Genomic DNA, 27,729 nt, shown 5'->3' on the forward strand with positions numbered 1-27,729 from the left:
CGTTCATGCTGTCTCTGTTGTTCACGATCCTCCAGCTCTCTCAGTTTTAGCTCTTTCTCCCATTCCAGCCAATTCCGCTCAACGGATGCCGAACGTCGCCGGGAGGATCCTCTGCTGGCCGGCGAGCTTCGCCGGGAGGGTCCCCTGCTGGCCGGGGGGGCCACGGCGCCTTCGGTATTTGCTGGGCTCCTCCCCACCCTTCCCCTAGGCATAGGAAGGAGGGGTCTCGGGAAGCCCTCAGCAGCCGGCTGACCACTCCCAGCTGGGACAGACACTGGTGCCTGCGCTGCATTTGCCAGGCTGCTTCCCTGAGACACAGGGATCAGTTCATTCGCGCGATCTTCCGCCTCCAGCCGGGCAATGAGCTGTTCTTTGGTGAGCCTCCCAATGCACAGCCCCCTCTGCTTGCACAGCTCCACCAGGTCGCTCTTAAGCCGCTTGGCATACATCTTCCTGCTGGCCACTCACCAGCCTGTGTGCTCACAGCTCCCCACAGTTCCCAGGGGGTCCCCTAGTGTGCCAGCCCTTCTCGAGGTCACCACCTCTCTGCCAGGGTCGAGCTGCAGACTCCTCCGCCCCTGGGATCACTCGCTGCGATCCCCCCGGGGGACCCTGTTACTGCAAAAGTCCTTCTCGCTGGTCACACACTCCCAGGGGTAATAACCGTCTCTCTCTCACTCTTCAGCACGCCTGGTTCCCGTCAATCCCCCTTCGTTTTACTGCTCCCCAGTCACTTACTGCAGGAAGCGCCGTCCACGGGGTGCAGTAGATCCCGCCGCTGCCACCAGTTGTCACGGAGTATTGGGGGACTCAGGGCCCTGCACCCCCGGCTTCCTGCGATTCACCATGACTCTCAGCCAGCCAGTAAAGCAGAAGGTTTATTTGGATGACAGGAATACAGTCCAAGACAGGTCTTGCAGGCACAGACAACAGGGCCCCCCTCAGTTAGGTCCAGCTTGGGGTCCCAGGGCATCCCAGCCCACCCCCCTTTGGGGGGTCAGAGCCATCTCTGCCTCCCAGCCATCTCTCCAGCCTGCTTCCAGCCCTCTCCTTCAGCGACCCCTCCCACAGCCTTTGTTCAGTTTCCCGGGCCCCGGAGTCACCTGGCCTCCAACCCCTTCCTGGGTTCTCATGTTACAAGCTCAGGTATGTTCCCTCGGGCAGACTCCCATCCCCCGATGCAGACCATCCTAGTCACACTCGCCTGTCAGCATTCACACACCCCAGCAAGAACAGTCCCAGTTCGTCACAGCTATGCTGCAAACTAGCCAGTAGATGTGCTTTGGTTCCATGTAATCCATATGGAGCAAAAACAGGACAAGGTTTAAACCACAGGAACTCAATGTTTAGATGAGGTCTTTGACTCCTTACCCTGGATGGCTCAAGGTGCGTGATGGCAGAGTTATGGCAGTTGTAACTGGCCTCCTCCTGCCCACTGAAAACATTGTAGAGCTTCAGCTGCCCAGTGCAAGTGCCCAGCATTAGGAATCGCTCCCGTGCAGAGAATGCACAGCAGGTAAAGCCACTTTCATCCTCATTTGCTTCCCGGAACACAGAAATTGGACGAAACCTGGGGAAGGAAAGAATGTAGAAAAGTGACCCAAAAGGGAGGAAAGAAAAGCAACAATAAACAAGGGTGGGACGATCTTAAAACCTGTGCTTGAAAGCTCAGGTAGCTACAGTTATTACTTCAGCTTTCTTTTTAGGGGAAGATTAGAGAGAATGACACCAGTGGAGTAGAAAGAAAACAGCTGACACTGTGGCTTGTAACATTAGGATTTGTGCCGTGCAAGATGAAATCCTTGAGTCATAACATCCTACCAGATGTAAAATCTGGATTTAATACCTTCCAAGTTGGACTGGTGGAAAATCTGTGGCATGGTCACATGGGAAAACCTGGCCAAGTGGCTAAGACCTCATGAAAGAAGCATAGAACAAGCAAAACAAGGAGAGAGGGTACATCAGGTGTCTCAGGATCATAATTTTTTTTTTTTTAGGTGGTAGTGTGGTTTTATCACCACCAAAAAACATTTGCATCAACATATGATCATTTTACAGACTTATCAGCTCCTCCCATTTATTCCACATCTGAAGAAGTCACAGACTTCTGTGTAGAGTAGGACAGCACTACTGGTGGCTGTGAAGAAGAGGAGATGGGGGTAGGCTGCAAGAACAAAATAGAGATCCTGTATTCATTAATTTGCCAAAAGCGCTGGATCGGACAGATAACCTCATGCCTTCAGTAGCTCAGCCTTTCTGCCTCAATTGCCTCACCTGTAAAGTGGGGATTACAATACTTACCTCCCGGGGTAGGGTCATGAGGCTTCATTAGTGTCTTTACAATACTCTGAAGCTTGAAGGGGCTATATTAAGTGCTAATAAATATCAAAGAGAAACAGAATAGTTTCTTAAATTGGATTTGAAAAGTTCTCCCAATTGTCACCGTAGAAGAGAAATGTTTTTATCTGTCCAAGGAATGAGGATTCTGGGACCTGCATCCACCTTTGTAGCAGGTAAGACCTTTTGGCACAGACACCACCCAAAGAGGATTTGAGAAACATTCCTTTCTTCCTTACCTGCTGAATATAAGGTGTCTATCAAAGCATCCACCGTCCACCCCTCCATACTTCGGAAAGGCCGCCCTACGGGTCAGCCGCGAGGTAAAGTTAGTTGGCGCCTGGCGCCTCTGTTTTGGCTCAGGGCACTGGTGGGGAGTAAAGAGAGAGAAAGGGGGGCAGGTGGCAACAGGGTTCTTGCAGCGGGCATGCTGCTCCCTAAGGTACTCTGTAATTATACTGTCCAGCGTGGGTGGGGAAGGGAGGTGTCTGTCCAGCTGCTTTTTGATGGCTGGGCTCTGGCTGTAGGCGCCGTGGTCCGATTTTTGTCTCAGCACTCTGATTTTCCTGCCATTGCAGGGTGGTGGCCTCTCTCTGATGAAGCTAATCCTGCCAATCAAAGGGGAGTTGCTGGCATAAGAAGGACCTGGAAGGGCAAGTGGACCCTGGGATACAGAAGGCCTTGGTTGAGCATGGACAGAAGTGGCAGTAGAACCTACAGAAGCATGGCTACTCAGTCGGGCTGAGATACCATTAGCTATACGAGGTGTGCGAGGCAGAGCCACAGGGGAGGCAGCGGCTGCAACAGGGGTGAAGGCAGAGGAGTGAGATGCCGCAGTCATGGGTAGATCTGCCTCTTTAGTGAGGACAGTAGCAGTTTCTCCTAGCCCCTTAGAGATGAGATGGTTCCGAATCAAAAGCAGCAACTCCTTTTCAGGAAACGAGATCCTTGACTGGGCCACCACATCTGCTTTCTGCAACCGAGCCAAGGAGACATCTGTGCCAATCAGCAATGGCTTCCCCGAGACACGCTCTATCAGCTCAGCAGCATACTTGCAGAACTTGACATGGTCACTGCGCTTGTCCTGGAGCACAGGCTCCTTCATCAGTTGCTGGATCTGACAGCTGCTGAAGAGGGGAAGCTTGCTGATGATCTGCCGGACAGTACTGCTACGGGACAACCCCACCAAGGCCTTGCAGGCTAACGCTCGGATCTGATCTGCATCTGTAATTGGCATCTTTATAGACAGCAGTGACAGCAGCACTTTGATGCCATTGTTGGACTGCACCACATTCCACATCTTGGCCAGTGTGTGTTCACTGCTTTTGGGTGCCTGGGGGAGCTTTCGTCGGGGTGTTCCCGAGATGAATTTGCCGATACTGGAGATCCGATTATCTGGGCCACACACACAGTTGATGATGATCTGAAGGGCTGATTTCTGGATCTCTGCATCATGGATGAAAAATTCACCCTCAGCAACTCCCAGGATGATGCTGATACCTAATGAGAGAAATACTTCTGTTACCATGCTAGCCTAGTTAAGCATTACACATTGTTCTACAAATCAGAGTACGAGACATTGCTCAGCTCTTCATCTGGGGACCTCTGCAGTCACCACATTCTCTCTGACCACCACAGCTGTTCCTCTATCTCCCCAGGCTAAATAATCCCCTCCACTAGTACCACCCACTGATATGCTCCGTGAATCACACCACAGCAATACTCGGTGGTGGGTCAAATATGGTCTCTCACAGAAAGTGATCAGGCATGGTCCATGTTCGCTTTAGGTCAAGCACCTCACCAGACTGCAGCTATGACATGGGGACTGACATCACAGAAAGCAGCTATTATGTACGTAACAAAGCAAAAGTGTAGGAGAGGGTAACTTTTTATTTAAATAAAGGACAATATACATCACACCCTCCAGGGTGACTCAAAGAAAAAAGGTTGGAACTGATTGCTTTTTGGTCAAAAAGCATCTATTACTTTAATTGTTCTTCAAACCCAACCTTCATTCCAGGAAGGACCAGTGTGCTGCCCAGAGAAAGTGCTCACACGAGAGATTCTCTCTCACAGCTATACCAAGTGTCTCCTCCCCAGCCCCACTTCTATAACATGCCAGGCCCCTTCCTGCTAACATTTAGAACCCAGAAATCAGCCAGTTGATTCATTTGCAAGCTGTGAGTGTGTGGCATGACTGACCCAAGAGACTGAATCAAAAAGGGGCACACTCATCAGCTGTTTAATTATTTAACAGTCAGTACTCCCCTCCTACCCACTCCCAATGCCATATCCCATGAGGACACTAAGAGTCCGGGAAGCTGAGTGACCCTCACTCTCCCATTGGAAATGTGGATTTGCCAGTATTATTTGTTGAGCACTGACAATGTGCTCTGGGTTCTTCAGAACAAGGAGGAGACAAAGGCTGTGTCCTCCAGGAGTTTACAATTTAAGTACTATATCACAATCTCCTTTCATTTATTTGCATCACTGGCTGTGACTATGAACCAAGTGCTGTAGCCCTCTATCTTACTGGGGGGGGCATGAAACAAGTCACCTAAATACCATTTAACTAAAGATATGCTGGTCCTGCTTTGAACAGGGGATTGGACTAGATGACCTCCTGAGGTCTCTTCCAACCCTAATATTCTATGATTGTTAAAGTACTTAAACCCTAAAGGCCAAGCTCAGCTTACCCACAGTGGAGACAGTAGATCCTGCTTCATCCAACACATCTACAGGCTCTGCCAGCTGCAACTGGATTTTAGGAACCACAGTAAGGATAGCCAGAACATCCAAAGCGTAGCGTACTGTGTCATTCCTGGAAGAGGACAGCAAAAGAAATAATTAGAAATACTAGGATAGAACATTTATAACACTTCAACAGGACTCCCTGCAGATTCTTCTCTCTTTGGCTACATGTTGGATACTGCAATGTAGGATGAGGTCCAGGGGATGAGATGTCTCAGGAATTTATCAGAAAGTAGTTTTGCTCTGGCAGCATGCTGCTGTAGCGAGCCTATTGTCAAAAACAGCAGAGAGGCCTTTAGGAGTGACATCTCCTAGATTAGTTCTGTCCAACTCTAGAGTTTGGTCACAATAGAATTTCCTCTGAGGTCACCAGTCTAAGCATAATACAGTAAATCAGCAGCTTCCAACACCCACTTTTTGACTGGCCAGATAGTCATAACCTCTATATAGGCTCATATTTCAAAACACCTGGCCAAATTCAGCAAAGTCAACACAGAGAGATGAGAAGTATCTCTCCTTGACCCAGCTAATGGAGATTTGCCCTCTGCAGGGTAGCCTAAATAGTTGGTTTCTCCCTTCTCTCTGCACTATGAAAGATTATGTTTTCTAGTCTCCAACAATGCTGTGGTTATTGCTTTCTGCTACTAAGCAAACACAATGAAAAGTAAGCAAAGTTAGGGGTGGATGGGAAATGCAGTGGATTAAGACTGGTTAAAATCTACTCAGCTTCTATTTTACCATTAATTCTTGAAAACTAGAACATTCTGGCTCTGTAGAGCCTTTATGGCATTCACATCATCATGTTTCCACTGTGGTTCAGCTGTCAATGATACTCCTTCTTTCATACACATTAACTACATGACTATAGCACAGGCTCCCTGCAGATCATGAGACACTGTATGTGTGTGCCCTTAATCAGATGTTGGGGCTCTGTTTAATGTAAAAATGGAAAATTTTCTTATTTAAAGTATTCAATGCCCCACTACAGAGTTGCACCCTACAGTTTGGGAAATGCAGTAGTATAGTATAGTTTCTACTGTCTCACCTGGCATAGTATGTCTTCCAGTTGCATGCTATGGAGATAAGCTGGAGCATGAGTTGCACACAAGACAATTTGAGAAAGACTTCTGCTGGCTCCCAGTAGAGCTGTGCTGGACCATACTCTATTAGAAACTCCATCATCTCCACAATCTGCTCATGAGTGTAGGAACAGGCCTGTAGGGAGGAGGCAGGGTGAATTAAAGAGCTATCACAAAGGTTATATGCTTAGTAGAGATTACATCCTATATTCTTAGGAAATCACTCCCCTTGGCAGTTGCATGAACATCCAAGTCTAGTGGCATTAAGACACCACGCAGCTAAAATAAATACAATTTCACTCGTAGTTAACTTGCTGTTGTTTTGCACTTTATTCCCTTACTATACTATCTAGTGTAGCTGCCACTACATAGATGCTAGAGAAATTACTAAAACAATATCCTTCAAGTTTCCCACTAGACCTAGAAATGACAAGTGAGTTTGAGAAAAGCTAAGAAAGAGCATCAAAATAAAAGTTCTGGCCTCATGGGGCTAATATACAGTAACTACTACACAATTTAGAAAGAGTTCAGTAAGAATTTTACACTAATATGATTCAAACTCTCAAAAAGCTGCAGTAAAATGGAGTTACAGTCCCTAAATTCCAATCATAAAAACCATTTAAAATAGAAAAAAACCTGAATAGGCTTTTTTCTCGACCTTCGTCACTTCATCTTTCATACATTTCAATAAACGTGTTTTACAACATAAAAGAAAAGGGACTTTAACACAAGATTCCTGCATTTTTAATTCCTTTGTTTTTCTGAATGAAACTAAGTGTAATTTTTGTCACTCCACAGAAGTGGAAGTTGTCTTTTCAGTTCACATCTAAAAACACAGCAAAACACCAGAACAGAAACCATAAATGTATTGAATTTGCTCCCTCAGGACGAATGGTTAATGGATTTACAATTTAAGATCAACTGGAAAAAATAGGAACTAAAGGTAACAAGGATTTCTTAGCTTATTTCTAAAGACTATTGTCCTCCTTGGGCACAGAGAGGATTGTTCCCTCTGTTGCCAGAGCAGAATCTCACGTGACCCAAATTCTCTTCAGTACCTTTAAAAACTTTCTTGATCTTGCCCTTTCAGAGGTGAAAAACATGAGAAGGAAGTAGGTATGTGATGAAAAAGTTCTGATTAGACACTCTTAGCTTAACTCTTTGATGGGAAAGAAGTGGCAGCTCCCAATTAAATGAAAGCCAAATACCCCCTGAAACTTTGCTACAGCCATTTTTCTATTGCCATGAAGTTCACTGGGGAAAAAAACAAAACAGTCTGTTGTGTGTCCTGCATGGATTCCACTGACTTCAGAAGACATTATTTCATTTCCATGTCTGCGACAATGTGAAAACGTCACACACAGACTGCTCACCTTGTACGGTGGTTGCGGATGGACCAGAATGCCACCTTCAGTGCGCTGAAGCGACTGCTTCACCTGTTCAAGTTTGATGGCAAGGTGAGCTTCAAAGTACCTGCGCAGGGCCATGCAAGTGTGCTTCCCAGTTTGGCGACTGGCAAAGATCTCGTCGTCACTGAGGAGGGCTCCCTGGTCTTCCAGATTTAAGATCTCCAAGGTGCTGATCTATACAAAGCAAGTCAAGAAAGGGGAAGCATCTTTTCACTAGGCTCATTCTTCAGGAATAAGATGTCTACAACTGCCAACTGCATATGTATGAAAACTTACCCTATAGAGCTAACCTCACTATCAGGATGGATATCAAATATCACAGCTGAAACTGTAGATTTGTGTTCTCTTTCAGCTATTAAGCCTCTTTTTGCAGAGATAGAGATAACTGGGTGAATAGCAACATTCTCCGGAAAGAGTAGTTCCCTGTCCCCCGTTACACATAAAACCAAAGGCAAATCCCATAGCCACATCAGGACAGATCTGGAAAAGGTGTTTCTACAGCAATCACATGAGGATTAGAATACACGTTGGTGGAATGGTATCACTCATGAGGTGAAAGGTCTGAGAACTAAGCCAAAGTTAGAATTTAATAGGCCATTGCCCAACCAAGAAGCCATTGCTCAACCAAGGAGCAGCACTAACAGGCTGTTTGGGAAGTGTCACCCAGTCCTCAGCCTTAAAGACAATAATCAATAGGACCGGCTCTAGGCACCAGCAAACCAAGCATGTGCTTGGGGCGGCACAATTCCAGGGGCGGCATTCCGGGAGGTTTTTTTTTTTTTTTGGGGGGGGGGGGGGGGGGCGCTTCGGCAGTTGCGCTGAGGTTTGTTTTGGTTTTTTGGGGGGGCCCGGGGGCGAGGGCGGCAAAAAACCTAGAGCCAGCCCTGATAATCATAGTATCTTTGAGTGTGAGAAGAGAGTAAAAATGACCCCAAAATGAGGAGGCAGGCTACTCACATCCATCACACAGAATCCCCACATCCCACCTCCATCTATTCCAATGGGAGGGAGGGAGGGTTGGAGAAAATGGAGCTCTTTACAGCTATAAAGGTAAGAGCTCTAAAACTTGACACTAAAGCAATGTCTCGGAACATAAAAGGAGACTGTAATCATTACCAAGTTCACTAGGCGACGGAGGCCATCATGCCTGTCGAAGAGCTCCAGGACAGCACGGAAGGAGAAGCAAATGGAGAAGAACATGGTAGCATGGCAGCAGCCCGAGGCATGGGAGCATTCCATCAACCACAGGGTGTAGTTCACAACATCCGACAGCACGTTATGGGGATGCATGCACACCTACAAAGCAAAAGATGCAATGACAACCCTCCCATCCTGGGGACAGACACACTGAGTGCGTGCTTACACTCAGTCACCACTCACTACATAAGAAGTGAAGTAATTACTAATATAGTTGCTTTTATCCTGAGCAGCAATGAGCACAACCTCTGAATCTCAAACTGAAGGACACAACTCGAAAACATGTGCGTGGCTCAAAAGACTTTGCCCTATTTAGCCCACAGTGGCTGACTGCACCATGGTCCCACCTCTCTGGATAGGAAGTTTTTAACAAACTGTTCTATTAACCTGTAATCTTTAGTCATATACCATACTTAAAAAAAAAAATCCAAAAGCCCATTAGCCTTGCTAAGGTCAGACAATATGACCTTGTTTCAGATCATTATTTATATTTATCAAGCACAGGAGAGGCAGCTTAGACAAACAGAAATGTTCTTTGACTTGCAGAGTTTACATCTGAATATAAACCAGGAGCTTCAGAAAAGTGGGGTTTGGATCATTGGAAAGGCCTGTCGAACAGGTTCTCCTTATTAGGGCAGTAGGGGTGTACAGAGACAAGAGGATCCTAAGTGCCAGTAGTTAGAAGTGCTCTAGTTAGATCAAGCTAGCTAACTAGTTTTCCATCCCCTGTCCTGTGTTTTCTGGAACCACTCCCCTTTGCTCCCTGCCAGACAGCTGGAGGAAGTCAGATGATAGTGATGTGCTGGCTGCCAATTATCCAGAGATTTTGGTTAACTGCCACCACTTTTGGACAGTGGTGTTCACCGTGCTATGCTAGCAGAAATCCCTCTTTAGCTCCAGGTTAACTGCTCATCATGCAGGATAACCACAAACCTGTACACTACTTGTTTACTGGAGTTGGCGTCAAACAGAAAAGAAATAAGCAGAAATTCAGGAACAGTCAGACACTAAGGAATTTAATAGACAGAAGTGTAGTTTCTTATGTTAACTACTAGTTTAGTTGCTACTGTCCTTAGTTGAAAAAGAGAGCCTAAGAAGTTAAGGTGATATGGCCAGGAACCACATGTAGCCTACTATCACTTTGGAAGTGTGGTACACCTGTGGGGCTAAATACAGGGTACCACCAAAACCTGTCTAAAGGGGCTCAAAGATGGTAGCCACAATCAGTGTTAAATGAAAGATATGATCTATGGTCAAGTCTCTTAACCATACATCCTTTTGAGACCAGCACTCCAGTACCCCAATTTGGTACCTACCAGAACAGAGTATCATAGAAGAAACAAAAGCAAGACTCCTTGCTCCAGGAGCTACAGTGTGAACAGCTTCAGTTACTGTGCAGTGACCTCTCCAGGCAACTCAGAACAACTAGTTACTGTATTCTGAGAGAGTTATATCCAGCCCGTCTCATTTTAAGAAGCCAGTCATTGCACAAAACTACATTTGTAGCAGTCATTCTAACATACTATTCGAAGCAATTTAGAAACAGACAAAAACTGGAGGGACGTTGTTAGCAGATTCTCATAATCTGACAAGAGGAGACAAAGACAAACTTCCTAGTTGCAGATAAAAAAAAAAAAAAAAAAAATTCAGGTAGGGAAATAACTCTCCTTAGCTACTCTGTTCATAGCGACAGGTATCAGAGTAGCAGCTGTGTTAGTCTGTATCCGCAAAAAGAACAGGAGTACTTGTGGCACCTTAGAGACTAACAAATTTATTAGAGCATAAGCTTTCGTGGACTACAGCCCACTTCTTCGGATGCATATAGAATGGAACATATATTGAGGAGATATATATACACACATACAGAGAGCATGAACAGGTGGGAGTTGTCTTACCAACTCTGAGAGGCCAATTAAGTAAGAGAAAAAAAACTTCTGAAGTGATAATCAAGCTAGCACAGTGATCAACTGTTCTCCATTACAGCCTTTAATAAATTTGAAAACTTATCAGGTCTCCCACTGAATTTCTGCTTGTTGATTTCAGACCAGTTCTCCAATTTGTCACATTTTGAATTCTAATCCCATCCTCCAAAGTGCTTGCAACCCCTCCCAGCATGGTGTCATCAGCAAATTTTATAAACATATGCTCCACTCTGTTATCCAAGTCATTAATTAAAATACTGACTAGTACGAGACCCAGAACTAATCCCTGTGGGATCCCATGAGATATGCCCTCCCAGATTAACTGTGAACCATTGTTGCAGGTGAACTATACAATGAAGTGTGGGTGGCCTCATGAAGTTTCAGTGCTTGTTTTGGAGCCTCCCTCTGGACCGTGCAATAGAGCAGCCACCCAAGCTTGGATTTTATGTGGAAAAGCAATCCCAGTAAATCAGTAGCCACGAATTCATAGATTTGAAAGGCCAGAAGGAAGCAATATGATCATATGACCTTCTACATAATACAGATTACAAAATTGGGAAGGGGGGTTGGCAAATTTTCCTGTGATTTTACGTTCTGCTATTCCCCCGGTTACACCCTCTGGAAGGAGTTACACACCCCCATGCTTAAACATAATCAGTCAAACACTCTCTCAGTGGTACTGTACATATTCCTTCACTTCACTCCTTCTCTGTACAGGCCAGGGCCTCAAAACAGTAGCTGGCTCTTCAGCTCTACCATTGAACTGTTCATTCATTGTTTGAACCAACAGTGACACAGAGCTTCTTGATACCCTGTGAATCACTACAACCCTCGTAAGGGAATGTCTCTTACCCTCTCCATGGCATCCTGGTTGTAGGATAGATAATATAAGCACATGGAGACCCCTGTAGCTGCCATGGAAGGACGAGGAATCTCTAGCAGCTTCTGCACTCCTCCATGAGCAACAAACTCCGTAGCAAACTTGTTATGGAGCAGCAACGATGCCAAATGCTAAGAAAAGAAAGCAGGTTAGTGTGGGATTCCCCATACTTCTCTCAGTGCTCTGCAACACTTGAGAAAGATCCTGCCCTGCTACTTGTATAGGGAGGTAGCAGAGAAATGTGGTTCCTTAATTCCTATTCTCCCCACCATCACAGGCAGCAGAATGTAAAATTTAACTTATGTCAACACCTTTCTATTATACAGTAACTCCTCGCTTAACGTTGTAGTTATGTTCCTGAAAAATGCGACTTTAAACGGAACTACGTTAAGCGAATATGAACACTCAAAGAACTTTATAAAGGCTGGAAAGAATCGTCGTTTTACACATAGGGAATCTTAACCTAACTGCACTTCAGTGATTTGTTCAAGGTTACACAGCCAATTAGCAGTAATGCCAAGATTAGAACCTGCAATCGACATTTATTCACTTGCTCTCGCCACTAGAAATCACTCCCCATTTATTTCATATGACAAATGGGAAGTGGTCTCTCCCACTTGTTGCTTGCTTTGTCCCTGCAGAGCAAGGAAGCATCTGATTCAAATTGATTCCATTTCCAATCCCAGGCCAGTTTGCACGACATACAGGTGCCATCTACTGAAGGAGAAGAGCATTCATCTCAGACACCTTTGAGCCCGCAGAGCAAATAGCTGGTTCAATGCACCAAATTCAACACACAACTTCTTTGCACTATGAGAGTAATTTACCTTTAGAGCTTCAAAGGTAAGCAGCACATCATTGGTCCGTTTCAGGTCAATGTAGAACATCATCAGCTCTCTTGATCCAAGTTGCATGAAGATAGGGAGCAGCTGAAAACAGTGAGAATTGAGAGACTTGCTCAATGTTTCATAGCATTTAAAAGATCTGTTTTATTTTTTACTCTTTTCCCAAAGCCCAATTTTGCCCTATTAGAGGATACCTGTTATGAGAGGTCAAAGGTACCCAGCTCCATCCATAGGAAGCAATAAAAGTTAACAGACCTCTTGTAATACATCTGCTGACTGCAGCAAGGTGCATGACAGCGGCCACATGGAAATCTCAAGCCACTCCTTCTGTAAGAATATGACATGTCCATACAGGGAACACCCTGGCGGTAGGTTCCGTTTTCCATCTGTGCAAAGACAACTACCCAACAAAAAACAGGAGAGCAGGGCAACAAAGCCAAAACCCCTTCATATAAAATTATATGTGCAAGTATTAACTCAAAATTTTATATCTTATTATTGCTGACAGACTGCATGCTATCCAGCATGCAGCAATACATGGGGATTATTATGACAGTCCCATAGTTTCTTTGGTTCTCTCAGAAGCAAAGACTGCATATGCACATGTAAGGTATGCCATAAAGCAATTTTGTGTTGCTGTGTTGCATCTCAGACCAAGTCAATCAAGGGAATTTTCTAAGCAAAGGTACAGCCTCTCGACAGACCTGTGTTAAATCATGGCTTCTTGGTGAAACTGGTCCTACCCCTACTATTTGTGTCCAGATATACAACAAAGCAAACAGCTCCATTTTCCAGCTTTTCTGTGCAGCATGAATGGAGCTAACTTCCAGAAACCAGGATTACTGAAGCGGTCACACAAGGCACTTGGTTTAACAATTCACACATACATGGCATCTTTCCTCTCAAAGCACATTACAAATGTAGGGTGTAAATCTTAATTTTACAGATATCTTGAAACATATACAATTTCCCTACGATATTTGCCCCGTCTCACACAACAAATCACTAAGAGTTAAGAAAAAAACAGAATCCAGGAGTCTGATTCCCAGTGACCTACTCTATAACTGTTAGCCAGGACTGCCGCTTAGTTTCATCTTAACCATTTATGTCTCATATTTTAAGTGAACAATTAGTCTGAAGATAATTTACACTTTAGGAATCTATAGTGACCTATGCCACATTCAGGACACACCCTGAAATGGAACAATGGCACTCAGATCTTTCCCCCTAATATCATACATAGGGTTGGCAGAATTTGATTATTTTTTTGTTTTAATTTTGATAATTATTTTTATTTATTTTTATTGTGAAGGGTTTTTTTTTCTATTTTTAACTATTTTTATTTTTACAGTTGTGGGGCATATAGGGTTGGAGTTCATGTTAACAGTACTGACGGTGGGATTGCAGGGGCTAACTGCAACTGAGAGGCCCAAGACATCAGGGCTCAAGATGTGGCTGCAGTCATCCAGGCCTGATGGAGCAGAGACCCCCAGGCAGGACTGAACAGGATAATGAGCCCCCCAGCCGGGGGGAGGCCATCCCACTGCTGAACAGTTCCTTCCCAGGGACAGTTCCCACACTCTTCGCTGATGAGTGAGCAAGTGGGGCCGTGACAGCAGAGCTGAAGAGGGATCCCTTGATGGCCACAGGACTGGTGACACTGGATCCCTGCAGGTGTGGGGAAGGCTGGGGTTCTAACGGGGTACAGCAAAGACCCCTAGCCAGGGCCTGAGGACGACAATGAGTCCCCTGCTGCAGGGGTGGACACCACACTGCTGAATGGCACCTGCCCAGGAATAAAGCCATTCAGAAGTGGAATAGCATCCTCCATGGCCAGGGACAACGATGACTCCTCCTTGCAGTACTGGCCAGAGGTCTCTTCTGCCAGGCCAGGATCGCAGTTTTCCCCACACCTTGCGCCTGCAGGGACCGGATGTCACTGGCTCCACTCACTCACGCACCAGCCAGAAGCGTGGAGGCTGCCCCAGGCTGGAACTGCCGGGGACTCATCCACTTCCTTGCAGTCCTGGCCAGGGGATTCCGCTCCTCTGGACCAGGAGACCACAGCCTCCCTTGCACCTTATGCCTACAGGGATCAGATGTCACTGGTCCCGCAATCCATGCAGGTTGCCCTCTGCAGCTCCACTGTCACAGGAGTGAGGGAGCTAAGCAGGGACCACTGAGCTGCAAAGGATACCCTGCAGGCCACAGGGCCAGTGACACCCAGTCTCTATGGGGTGTGGAGAAGGCTGCGGTTCTGGCAGGGCAAAAGAGAGATCCCCTTCACTCCCAACTCATGAGTGAGAGAGTGGGTCTGTCACAGCAGGACTGCAGTGGGCATCCTCCACTGCCACAGGAGCCATTCAGCAGTGCGGTGGTCTCCCTTGTGGCCAAGGGCTCATCTTCCTCCTCCTTGCAGTCCTAGCCAGGGATCTCTGCTCTGTCCTACCAGGATCGCACCCCTCCCTGTATCTTGTGACTCCCGAAATCAGGTGTCACTGGTGCTGAGGCAGCACAGGAAACCCTCTGCCTGGTGTCACCAATTGATTTGTTTTAGTCTATTTCAGTGTGTCAATAGAAATCAACTTTCACTGACAGTTATTGATTAAAAGCAAATCTTGCCAAGCCTAAAACATACAAAAGTCTCATCAAAACAATTAAAACTCAGTCTGCTTCCTCCCCTCCCCTATATGCTCACCTCTTGGTATTCTCCTAAGGGGGTCAGGTACTGCAGAATTAGTCTCTGCTCTATGGCAGGAGTCAAAGGGTAAAGGGTATAGTTGGTGCCAATTACCCATGGGGACATTTCTGACCAGCTGCTGTTGGATAACTCAACAAACATCCGCTCTGGCTCTGAAGAAGAGAAGCCCAGTTTTTGTTTGGCCTTCCGGAAGCTGTCTCTTTCATGCTGTTTCCCTGATTTGCTTTTCCTTAGTCCCATGTCCTCAAGCTTTGTGGCAGAATTCACTCGACTGCTGGTCTTGTGGCTTGTATCAAGATGAAAAGAGATGTCCATATCCCCGGCAACTTCCTCCTGTTCCCCATCTACTGCCATCTCCCCATAGTCCATATCCACAGCCTCTTCATCCAGAGGCAACAGAGGTTCCGAAGGCAGTTTCCGAGGACTGGGACGCTTGTTTTCCTGTTTCATGGTCATTTCATTACCCTGTAGCTCCCGTAGCCGTCGAAGAACCAAAGCTACCTGTCATGCAAAGAAACAAGTCAGAATGCATCCACTGACTTCATGTAATAACCAAATAGTGCATCTAGCCTGCTCCAAAGATTGGCCATTACCAGATTTGTAAGTCTTCTCACGCTTATCATAGATCCAGCTCTTTAGCATAAGGTATCATGCATGCTGTGGTCTGCATTTGGGCCAGAAATAATCTGCCTCAAATATTTAAACCTAAGGAATTCTAATCAAGCAAAAGGGAAGGTACTTTTAGCCATAATGGCTTCCTGTATGAATAAGGCCAACAATACCCAACATCCTTATGACTGACGAGGAGGCGGCCTGGGAGTTGTAATCAACAACTGAAATGCTATAGCCAGAATACATATGCTAGAAGATCCTTTGTGTCCCCTGAGCGCTTCCTCTACTCCCTTAGCCTGTGGCAAGTGCACACTACCTCTGCAGCAGTAATTATATCAAACTTGACTTAAGTTTCTAGAAAACTCTCAAGACCCAATTTCACCTCAGTTGTGCAAGAATGAATTTAATCCTGCTCATACATTGATGTATCGTATTCATTTGAGAGCTAATTTCACCCGTCCCATATGGATCTAAATTTATGCCATTTACGTATTGACAATTTACATAAGGTATCACAAAACTAAAGTGATAAAAGACTTCATATTAAAAAAATGTTATTTCACGTTAAGTTGTTTCTTTGTTGTTCTGCCTTTCATTTCACAGTGTGTGTCCAATATGTGAGCTTTGACATGTGATAGCTATGGACTTTGAGTGGAATATTCAAAAGTACTTAAGGGAGCTAGGAGCACAACTTCCATTGACAGTCAATGGTACTTGTGTTCTTAGCTCCCATAGGTACTTTTGAAAATGCCACCCACAGAGCACAAGAAATTGGGTCACAAAACATACCATCAAAAAAATATGCCTTCGAGGAGAAGGTGAATGAAACAAAAGGCATTTACTCCTGCAGTTTTACTATTAGAGCCATTAAAGAGTGCATAAAATACTATTTCGTAAATGTCAGCAGCCCCAGGCAAACAAAAAAAGTTTTATAATTTCAAGTCCCTCTCCCGAAAAGAAAAGCATCTCATGTGGACATTACCAGTTGAGAGTTCTCATCCCTGTAGTTGGCAGCAATATCTTGGTTTTCCATAGCACCTCCTAGCAACCCAGTTGCATATGTCCTCAATGGCTGATCCGCCTCTCGGGCCCACTTAAATAGATTTTCAACTATGCCTTCCTAAAGTAAAACAAAAAAGCCATTCAGACACTAAAATTTCATCCCTTCCTCCCTTCTACCATCAACTGTGCTGTGGCACAGTTCTCCTTACTTACCATTATTCATGTTACACACCAACAATTTACATTACATGGTTTGGGGCAGGATTTCTATGCATGCAGAATTCACTTACACGTTCATTTGGCTTATTGCCCAGAAAGTACCAGCACTCAGTAGGTTAACACTGACTATCTGGCCTAATTCTTTTCTCAGTTACACCAGCGTAAACCTGAAGTAATTCCACTGATCTCAGAGGAGTTGCTTTGGATTTACACTAGTATAATGAAGCAGGATCTGGCCAAAAGTGCTTTGCTTCAACAAGACATTTTATTATTCTTTATGGCCAGATTGTGATCCCTTTGGAGCCAACAGAACTATTAATGAAAGTAATTGCTCACCAATGAAAATAAGGGATTCCTTAATCTGGCCCTAAATCCAGAATGGTTTGGTGCAACAGACACCAGTGGAAGCGTACTGATCATTTCACTAAGAAAGAGAAGCTATTTTTTTTTTTGTAAGAATGCCACCCTACTTCTGTTTGAATAAAATATCTGACAGATAAGAATTAATCTAGACAGAATTAAAAAGTGAAAAGTAACAGTGCAAGATCCTGCTTTTCTCTTGAAACAGTATCACTGACCCCAAAGCAGAACACAAAGTTTCATTAGCAGCTACTACTATGGGGCTCTGATACATAATTGGAATCCCTCCCCTACTCACTACAATACAAATAATAGAGTAATAATAATTGGGCATCTAGAAGGTCATGTATTGCTGCAAAGAAATCAGACCCCTGAATTTACCTCTCAAGATTTGAGTAGAACAGATGTTTAAAATGTGGTCTAATTTTTATTTTAGTGAATTACTTTATATACACATGTTGTCAATTTTAGTTCTTTCATATTTTCTTCTTCAAGAATGTTTTAAGCACATTTAAATTAATCTTTAAAATCCATGAAATGTGAAATACTTTGACCACTAGAGGGACATACTATTCCAGGAACAAACAAAACTATTAAATAATGGCAAAAGTAACCACCACACAAAGAATGAAATGCAGTGTAGTTTACAAAAAAATCTGTATGATTGAAAAATGTTATAAAAAAATTAACGAATTTACTGAAGGGTTTCATACCTTTGAAAAAAAAATCAGATAAAAAATAGAACCCTACTTATGATGAAATTATAAGTTATTAAAAAAAGCCTTGTATTGACCAAAAGCATAAAGTTCTAACATTTGCTATTGTCAGGACAAATACCAAAAATTTTCTGTTAAGTTCAATCATATAGAGGGCAAATGTAGTGATTTTCCTTTCCAGGTTGTCCTAGAGTCACTACTGAGAATTAATTTTAATAGTAAATAATATCACACTTGGTACTTATGTAGCTCTTTATAAATATTAACTAGTTAACCCTCACCACCTTGGGAGGTTGGTATTGTCTTAGGGCATGTCTACACCTACCGATGCAGCTGCGCTGCTGCAGTGCATCTGGTGAAGATACTCTATGCTGAAGGGAGAGAGCTTTTTCATTGGCATAATAAAACCACCTCAACGAACGGCAGAAGCTATGCCGCCGGGAGCAGCTCCTCCCGCAGACGTAACACTGTGCATACGAGCACTTGTCGTTGCTTAGGGCGGTGGTTTATTCACACCCCTGAGGGACATAAATTATGCTGAAATAGGCTGTCACATAGACATAGTGTCAATTTTACAGAATGGGCAGAGAAGTGCAAATGACTTGCTGTCTCCCAACCCTTTGTTTTTCACAGATTAACAGATTCAAAGGCCAGAAGGGGACCATTGTGATCATCTAGTCCAGGGGTGGCCAAACTGGGGCTTGCAAGCCACATGTGACTCTTTTACAGTTAAAGTGCAGCTCGCTGAGATCCCCGCCCACCCGCCATTCTCCACTTACCAGACTTGGGGGGGAGAGGGGGAGAGATTGGGCTTCTGCTTTGCAGCAGGATAGTGGGACTAGGGGCTTCTGCCCAGCAGGGAAGGCGGTCTAGAGGCTTCAGTCCCGAGGGAAGTGCTTGCTGGGGCTTGGAGCTTCAGCCCCACTCTTGTGGTGCACCCAGTTCTTGAACTTCTGAGGATTATCCTAGGTGGCTCAGAGGATCCGTAAGTTTGGCCACCTCTGATCTAGTCTGACCTCCTTTACAACACAGCCCATAGAAATTCCACAAAATAATTCCTAGAACAGATCTTTTAGTAACATCTTGATTTTAAAATGGTAAGTGATGGAGAAAATCCACCACAACCTTTGGTAAATTGTTCCAATGGTTAATTATTCTCACTATTATAAATTTGTACTATAATCCAGCCTGAATTTGTCCAGCTTCAACTTCTAGCCATTGGATCACATGATACCTTTCCCTGCTAGATTGAAGAGCCCATTATTAAATATTTTTTCGCCATGCAGATACTTGCAAACTGTAATCAAGTCACCACTTAGCCTTCTCTTTGTTAAACTAAACAGATTGAGCTCTGAGCCTATCACTATAAGGCTCTTGTTTCTAATCATTTAATCATTTTTGCGGCTCTTCTCTGAACCCTCTCCAATTTAGCTACATCCTCCTTGAATTGTGGGCACAGAACTGGACACAGGGTTCCAGCAGTGGTCACACCAATGCCAAACGCAAAGGTCAAATAATCTCTCTACTTCTACTTAAGATTCCACTGTTCATGTGGCCCAGGATCATATTAGTTCTTTTGGTCACAGTATCACACTGTGAGCTAATATTCAGCTAATTATCCACCACAACTCAAGTCTTTTTTAGTCACAGGTTCCCAGGATAGAATCCTCAATCCTGTAAGTATGGCCTACATTTTTTGTTCCTAGATGTATACATTTAGCCATATTAAAATGTATATTGCTTGCACCTAGTTTACCAAGCAATCCAGAATATTCTGAATATTCATTATTTATTACTCCCCCCAATTTTTTGTTCATTCCTCCAGACCACACCACTGCATGCATGTGGGAGTATTCTTTTAAGAAATTGTGATGTGATATAGATGAGACTATAACCCTAACAGATTATGCAGGAAGTTTTCTGGGCATTTTCAATATATTGACCAAAAAAAATCAGTAAATCGTTTTGTACATCAATATGTAAACTAGAAACTATTAGAGTACTGACTCCTGTAATGCTTGTTTCTCAAAGGACCCAATTTTGTCTTAAATGAGTTTATTCTTAAGTAAAAAACAAGTCTGTACACTATACATGACATTTTATATATGACATTGTTAGCAGACAAACTATAGCATGTGTGTGGCAAAGCTCTCTGCCCGGTCAGCTGGCTTTTGAGAAGGACATTTCTGCACACCCAAGAAATTAAACTTCCTTATTAGTCTGAGCTCCATCAGGAACACAGGGAGAAGAAAAGGGTGAAGACAGCCGGGGGCTCTGAACCCTCTGCAGTTAATACTGCAGCACAGAAGCATTGCAGAAGCATGAAATGGCTTATTCACCTCAATGGGATGTTCTCAAATGAATCATCAAACCCATGAAGAGTAATGCAGCCAGACACAATAGCTCTGAGGAGTGAACGGACTAATTTATCAATGGGTTCTCTCCTCCCCTTCTTCCAAATTCTAACCCAGACCCTATTGTGGAATATCAATTTTCAAGACAGTTTCACTATGCATATGGATTTTAGAACAATCTGAATATTAAAATCACCCCTCTCCCTTCAAATAAGGAGTTGAGGGATTGGGCCTGTACGTGAGAAACCCTTTAACCAAATTACCCCAATTTACACCACCAACTCTATCCTGGATCCTAATGTGACAGCATTAAAATGGTGTGGTGGTAGCAGCAAAATTTCCATTTTAAAAGAGGTGAAAAGATCTAAAAAAATGTGTCTTATGGATTAGAGTAACATTTTTATACGTTGATTGTAGTTTATATAGACTGCTGTAAGGGCAAAACTTTCAGGAACCCCTGCAGAAGCAAATTCAGAGAGTAAATCATTCTCAGAACATACTCTCAGGGTAGGTCTACACTACAGCTGCTACAGCGCCATAGCATAGACACTTCCTACATGGACAGAAAGGTTTGTGTGTGTGTCATGGAGTCAATCCATCTCTCCAAGAGCCAGTAGTTAGATCGACAAAAGTATTCTTCTGCCAACCTAGCCATGTCTACTCCGGGGAGTTTGGGGGGGGAGGGGGGGAGGGCAACCTAACTACAGTGCTCAGGGCACTAAATTTTTCACAGCCTTAAGCAAGGTAGCTAGGTCGACATAATTTTTAAGTGTAGACAAAGCCTCAATAAGCTGTATAGGGCAGGACTCAAACGCTCAGTACATGGGTGCCACTCAGGTTCAATGGCCACAGCATGGCACCTCGAGCAAACCACTAAGGCCAGGGCTACACTACAGACCTATATCAATATAACTATGTCGCTCAATGGTGTGAAAAATCCACACCATTAAGAGACAGTTATACCAACCTAACCCTCTGTGCAGACAGAGCTATGGCAATGGGAGAACTTCTCCCCTCAACATAGCTACTGCCTCTCAGGGAGGTGGTTTAGCTACACCAACACAAGAAGCTCTCTCATTGGCACAGGAGTGTCTTCATTTAAGCACTACAGAGGCAAAGCTGATTCACTGCAGCTGCTCCAATGCAGTGTTTTAAGTGTAGCCCTGCCCTTAGACTTGGTCTACAATATAAAATTTACTGGCATAGGCCAGGTCTACACTAAAAAATTTAAGTACACCCACCTTCATCACTCAGATATATGAAAATCCACACTCACAAGGGTCTAGGTGTGGCTCCTTGGGGGGGGGGGGCGGGAGGGAGTGGGCAGTTCCAGATGCAGGGGCAATGGGATTCTGCAGGGGCTTCCAGGTGAAAGTGTTGGGGCTCAGCAGAGGGGTCGGGCTGCTGGGGAAGTGGGGTTTGGTGGGGGCTTGGTGCAGCTAATTGGCGGTCAGTGGCGTGGGGGTCTAGATGTGGGAGCTCAGGGTGGTGCAGGGGGCTTGTCAGAGTGGGAGTTTGAGTGCAGGAAGCTCAGTGGGGGGTGGTCTGGGTGCCGGGGTGGTGGTCCGGAGGCAGGAGGTCTGGGTGCAGGGAGCTCCAGATGCAGGGGTTGGGGTTCAATGGGGTGGGGTTCAGGTATGGTGGGCTAGGGGGGTTCTGGATGTATGGGGTGAGGCTTGGCGGGGGTAGGTATGGGAGGTCCAGATGCACGGGGGTTGGGCAGATGGGGGAGCAGCTCCCTGTACAGTGACACACACACACACACACCCCCCGGAGCTGAGAAGCGATGGGGGCAGGAAGCAGGGGAGGATGCTGAGCTTCCTGCAGCTGGGGGAGGTTTCTGAGGGTGGGTCTGACACAGCCCCAGCCTCTCCTTGCAGGGGAAGAGGAAGTCCCGTCCTCTCCTGCCTCCAGCCCAGCCAGGATTAGCAGCTGATCCGGGCTCAGGGTAGGAGCCACTGGCTTGGGTGTCCCCAGCCCTGCGGCAATTTACCTCTCCGCCGGCTGCTCTGGGTGCCTGAAACAATGTACCTGCACAGGTAGGGAGTGGTGTGTGACTGCTCTTGCAGCTTCCCTTTGCTTCCCTGTCAGAAAGTCATTTTTCTGTGGGGAAGCAAAGAAATCTGCAGGGGACATGAATTCTGTGCACACTTAGTGGTGCAGAATTCCCCCAGAAGTACCATTTGTATCATTGTTGCTACCACTGTTACACAATTGCAACAAATCTTGTACAAAGTATGTCATATAAGATGTCAATGGAAAAATTACAATTGCTAAGTATGATTTTTTTGTTTATAGCCATGTATCATTTTTGTATCTGAAGTTATGAATATTGGCTATGTACTTGTATCTTAATCATGTGTTGTATTCCTGTGTGACACCCCCCAGAGAGAATTTACATTAGGGCTAGACAGTTATGTGTTGATGGCCTATCAAGTACACTCCACTCTCTGAATGGGCCATTGAAGAAACTCATCCTGTCCAGATAGCTCTTCCAGAGGATGCCTCAGATGCCAATGGCCACCCCCTGTGATTCACCAAAACATGTAAGGGCACGTAATATGCTCATGTGACCCTGGACTCCATCTTGGGCCAGAAACTTTCCACATTCAGCAGCTGTGGGCTTTGTTTAGGACCGTAAATTTAAGTAAATAAAAGACCCTTGACACACCTAATTTGCCTCTTTCCTGTTCTAATTCTCTGGACTGTGGATTTACAACTAAAAGAAGCATCTTGAACTGTAGATTGAAGACCCTCCAACTTTTTGGAAGTTACCAGAGAGACTTCATAAGCCTGCATCTATTCCATCACTGCTATAAACCTGATATAAAGACTTTGCAATCATTTGTGTGTATATGATATATTTGATAACTCTCTTCTTTTATTATTAAATCTTTAGTTAGTTTACTAAGGATTGGCTGCCAGAAGGATATTTGTATACAATCTGAGATACATATTGATCTGGGGTAAGTGTCTGATCCTTTGGGAACAGTAAGAACCTCACATATGGTGAAATGGGTTTTCATTAACCTCTCACTATATCAGACTTGGTTGTCTGGATGGGAGCCAGGGGCTAGAATGCCTAAAGGAGATTGTGTCTGACTTCTTGTCGACCAGGTACTGGTCACAGGTACTGCCTTCCTCCTTGCTTTGGGGGTGCTCAACCCCTGCTCTGGCCGATGCCCTGCCCCCATTCCACCCCTTCCCTCAAGCCCTCACCCTTGCCCCACCTCTTCCCGGCCCCGCCTCCACTCCACTTCTTCCCCCAAGCTCCCACCCCCGCACCACCTCTTCCCTCACTGTCTCTTCCCACCCAGTTCCAACCCTCCCCTGAGCACACCCTGTCCCCGCTCCTCCCACTCCCCACAGCGCCTCCTGCACGCCATGGAACAACCGATCTGCGGCAGGTGGGAGGTGCTGGGAGGGAGAGAGAGGAGCTGATCAGCAGAGCTGCTGGTGGACGGAAGGCACTGGGAAGAGTTGGGGGGGGGGGGGAGCTGGCTGCCGGAGGGTGCTAAGCACTCACTAAATTTTTCTGTGATGATTGGTGATACAGAAGTTCTTTGTTACTGATTTGATTTGGTTTACATGGTACCTTTTCCTGAAAGACAACAGCAGTTTCCAGTCCTGGCATGATGTCCAGAAGGAGTCGGCAGGCAGCAGTATTTAATGGAGGTTCCCTGCTTGTCATCACATAAGCATTCACCAGCTGGGGGAAGAATATCAGGAATAGGAGTGGCCTGAAATTCAACTCTGACTCAAAACAGTGCAACACAGTGAAATCATTAGTGACTCCCCTAGCTTCACAAAACATGGGAGCAAAGGGGAAGATACCAGTAGTATTGTCAGTGTGTAAATCAGGGGTGGCAACCTTTCAGAAGTGGTGTGCCGAGTCTTCATTTATTCACTCTCATTTAAGGTTTAGCGTGCCAGTAATACATTTTAACGTTTATAGAAGGTCTCTTTCTATAAGTCTATAATATATAACTAAACTGTTGTTGTATGTAAAGTAAATAAGGTTTTTAAAATGTTTAAGAAGGTTCATTAAAAATTAAATTAAAATGCAGAGCCCCCCGGACCAGTGGCCAATGAGTGCCACTAAAAATCAGCTCGCATGCCGCCTTCGGCACCCGTGCCATAGATTGCCTACCCCTGGTGTAAATCCTTGACCTACACTTTAGGGCTTGTCTACATATACAGCACTGCTGCAGGGCATCTGATGAAGACACTATGACGATGGGAGAAGCTCTCCTGCCGACATAAGCGCTGGTGTGGACAGTGCTCATGTGGGTGTTACTTATGTTGCTCAGGATCACGGTTTATTCATACACCTGAGCAACGTAAGTTATGATAACATAATCTATAGTATAGACATAGCTTCAGAGAGAGCATAGCCAACTGCCTGGTGACTTTTCCTCTCTGATGTATCAGAAAAGAAGTGGAAGGACAGCACAACTTATTTTTTTCTCAGCCAAATAAAGTTCTCTCTTCTATACTGCCCACCCTGGATTGATCTGTAAGGCTACAATGCCTATACGAAACCAGCTAATCAATGATGGCTTAAGGCAGAGGAGAATAACCGGCATTTACTTCATTTAGAAAATTCAATGCACAAGATTTTTTCTTAGTTATTTGTATCTCTTTTCACTGATTCTTTATAGTCTGACAAGTGATATGCAAGCAATTTGGGGAAGGGTTCATGTATTAATGTGAGTTTTTAGAGGGCCTAGAACAATAGGGCCAATATTAATTCAGGCCTCTGGGTGCTACTGCAATTTAAATATTAAATAAAATGTTGTAAGTACAAAGCATTAGCTGTGCAGGAAAAGAACCAGTAACTCCTAGCTCTTAGTCCTCTGCTCAGTCCCCTAAAAAAACGGTTACTTACCTCTGTAACTGTTGTTCTTCGAGATGTGTTGTTCACGTCCATTACACATTAGGTGTGCGCGCGCCGCGTGCATGGACGTCGGAAACTTTTTCCCTCAGCGGCGCCCGTCGGGCCGGCAGGGCCCCCCCCTCCCGCCAGAGCGGCGCCCCGCTCTAGGGTATATATATCCCTGCAGGCCCGACCCTCCCTCGGTTCCTTCTTGCCGGTGACTCCGACAGAGGGGAAGGAGGGTGGAAGTGTAATGGACGTGAACAACACATCTCGAAGAACAACAGTTACAGAAGGTAAGTAACCGTTTTTTCTTCTTCGAGTGATTGTTCACGTCCATTACACATTAGGTGACTCACAAGCTTACCATTGGAGGAGGGTAGGAGTCAAGGAACAATCGATTGAAGCACAGTCCTGCCGACCACCGCGTCCTCCCTGGTCTGATGATGGATCGCCTAGTGGGCTGTGAACGTATGCACCGACAACCAGGTGGCCGCTTTACAGATTTCCTGGAGTGGAACCTGCGCCAAGAAAGCCGCCGAGGACACTTGGGCCCTGTAGCAAGGCGGTGGGACACCCCACAGCCCCGCTGAGGGCCGAAGCTCCCCGAATCCCAACGTGGGCGGAGCCACCGGGTCAGGCGCCCACCCCTCCGAGGTCACGGCCCCGACCCGGAAGTATAAAAGCTCGCCTGCAGAGCTCAGTGGAGCCCAGGCCAGCGGAGAGAGCAGACGTCCGTGGCCGAGCTCCCGCTTGGGAAACAGCTGCAGGCCGCGACCGGCCTGCTGAGTCACCAGGCCGGCCGAGCCTGCCCCGTGCCAGCTACCCCGAGGAGGACTGGCCGAGCCTGCCCTTCGCCACCTACCCAGAGGAGCCAATGCTGGTGGAGAGCACCGACGACACTAAGACGGCCCAGGTACCATCCGAGGGGGAGTGTGGAAGTAGCCCGGGGGCAGCCGACCCCAGTCTGGCTGCTGCACTGCCAGAGCCGATGTCAGTGTGTTGCAGCCAGGATCCCCACTGACAGCAGCAAGTTTCCATCGCTGCTAGGGCCCCAGGCTGGGACGCAGTGGAGTGGGAGGGCCTGCGTCCCCCCTGCCACCCACCCCTTGGGTGGCAGACTCCCCGTTTCCCCTGGCCTAGAGAGGCTGGGTACCTGACTGATTATTTGCTTGCTGCCCAGCCCTGACCTAGGGCCTGGGCTGCTACAAACCCTGACCCAGCCCCTGCTTAAGGGCCTGGGCCTCTGACTAACTATTTGCTTGTTGCCCCGCCCTGACCTAGGGCCTGGGCTGCTACAAACCCCGACCCAGCCCCTGCTTAAGGGCCTGGGCCTCTAACTATTTGCTTGTTGCCCCGCCCTGACCTACGGCCTGGGCTGCTACAAACCCTGACCCAGCCCCTGCTTAAGGGCCTGGGCCTCTGACTGACTATTTGCTTGCTGCCCTGCCCTAGGGCCTGGGCTGCTACAAACCCCGACCCAGCCCCTGCTTAAGGGACTGGGCCTCCGACTGACTATTTGCTTGCTGCCCCGCCCTGACCTAGGGCCTGGGCTGCTACAAACCCCGACCCAGCGCCTGTTTAAGGGCCTGGGCCTTTGATTGACTATTTGATTACTGCCCCGCCCTCACTTAGGGCCCGGGCCGCTATAGACTTTGCCTCAGCCCTTACTTAAGGGCCTGGGTTTTGGACCTCTGGACTCAGCTCCTGCTTATGGGCCTGAGCCCCTAACTGTGTGCCCGTTGCCCCGGACTACCGCCAGACCAGAGCGAGGCGCTGGAACACCCCACAGCCCCGCTGAGGGCCGAACCTCGGCCCAAACCTACTACAGGCCCTAGTCGAGTGAGCCCGGATCTCCGGGGCTGGTACGTTGGCGAGCTCATGGCACGTGCGCATGCAAAGCACAATCCATGCTGACAAGCGTTGCGTGGAGATAGGCTGGCCTCTCATTCGCTCCGCAATGGCAATAAACAGTTGAGTTGATTTGCGAAATGGCCTGGTCCGTTCTAGATAAAATGCCAAGGCCCTACGGACATCGAGGGTATGCAGGGTGCGATGGCTTGGGTCTGTATGGGGCTTAGGGAAGAACACCGGTAAACAAATGTCTTGGCCCAAGTGAAAATGCGTGACCACCTTTGGAAGGAATTTAGGGTGTGGCCTCAGTTGCACCTTATCCTTATGAAAAACTGTATAAGGAGGTTCCGAAGTGAGGGCTCTCAATTCCGATGCCCTCCTGGCCGATGTGATGGCCACAAGAAACGCTACCTTCCATGAGAGGTGCATGAGGGAGCAAGAGGCTAGGGGTTCAAAGGGTGGCCCCATGAGTTTAGTTAGGACCAGGTTGAGATTCCACGCAGGGACCGGCGGCGCGAATAGGGAAACACCCTTTCCAGTCCCTTGAGGAATCTGGCTACTGTGGGGTTGGAGAACACCGAAACTCCCAACTCCCCAGGATGGAACGCCAATATG

General features: G+C 46.2%; 1 protein-coding gene across 3 annotated transcripts in view; it reads right to left on the reverse strand.

The window, feature by feature from the left end:
- Nucleotides 1-27,729, reverse strand: part of DCAF1 (DDB1 and CUL4 associated factor 1) — a 119,131-nt gene that overhangs the window by 60,437 nt on the left and 30,965 nt on the right. For 2 of the 3 annotated variants that reach the window (XM_054033749.1, XM_054033752.1), the window contains exons 5-15: nucleotides 23,980-24,093; nucleotides 16,716-16,853; nucleotides 15,119-15,622; nucleotides 12,403-12,504; nucleotides 11,548-11,706; nucleotides 8,693-8,872; nucleotides 7,541-7,750; nucleotides 6,134-6,303; nucleotides 5,034-5,158; nucleotides 2,577-3,837; nucleotides 1,372-1,570 (exon numbers count right to left, since the gene is read on the reverse strand). In XM_054033749.1, the coding sequence (XP_053889724.1) occupies nucleotides 1,372-1,570; nucleotides 2,577-3,837; nucleotides 5,034-5,158; nucleotides 6,134-6,303; nucleotides 7,541-7,750; nucleotides 8,693-8,872; nucleotides 11,548-11,706; nucleotides 12,403-12,504; nucleotides 15,119-15,622; nucleotides 16,716-16,853; nucleotides 23,980-24,093 (3,162 nt within the window). Of the gene's footprint in view, nucleotides 1-1,371; nucleotides 1,571-2,576; nucleotides 3,838-5,033; nucleotides 5,159-6,133; nucleotides 6,304-7,540; nucleotides 7,751-8,692; nucleotides 8,873-11,547; nucleotides 11,707-12,402; nucleotides 12,505-15,118; nucleotides 15,623-16,715; nucleotides 16,854-23,979; nucleotides 24,094-25,627; nucleotides 26,196-27,729 lie in introns of those variants that run through there. The other variant, XM_054033751.1, reaches the window with a different exon arrangement.

The sequence above is a fragment of the Malaclemys terrapin genome, chromosome 7 (genome assembly GCF_027887155.1).
Source record: "Malaclemys terrapin pileata isolate rMalTer1 chromosome 7, rMalTer1.hap1, whole genome shotgun sequence".
Taxonomy (NCBI): domain Eukaryota; kingdom Metazoa; phylum Chordata; order Testudines; family Emydidae; genus Malaclemys; species Malaclemys terrapin.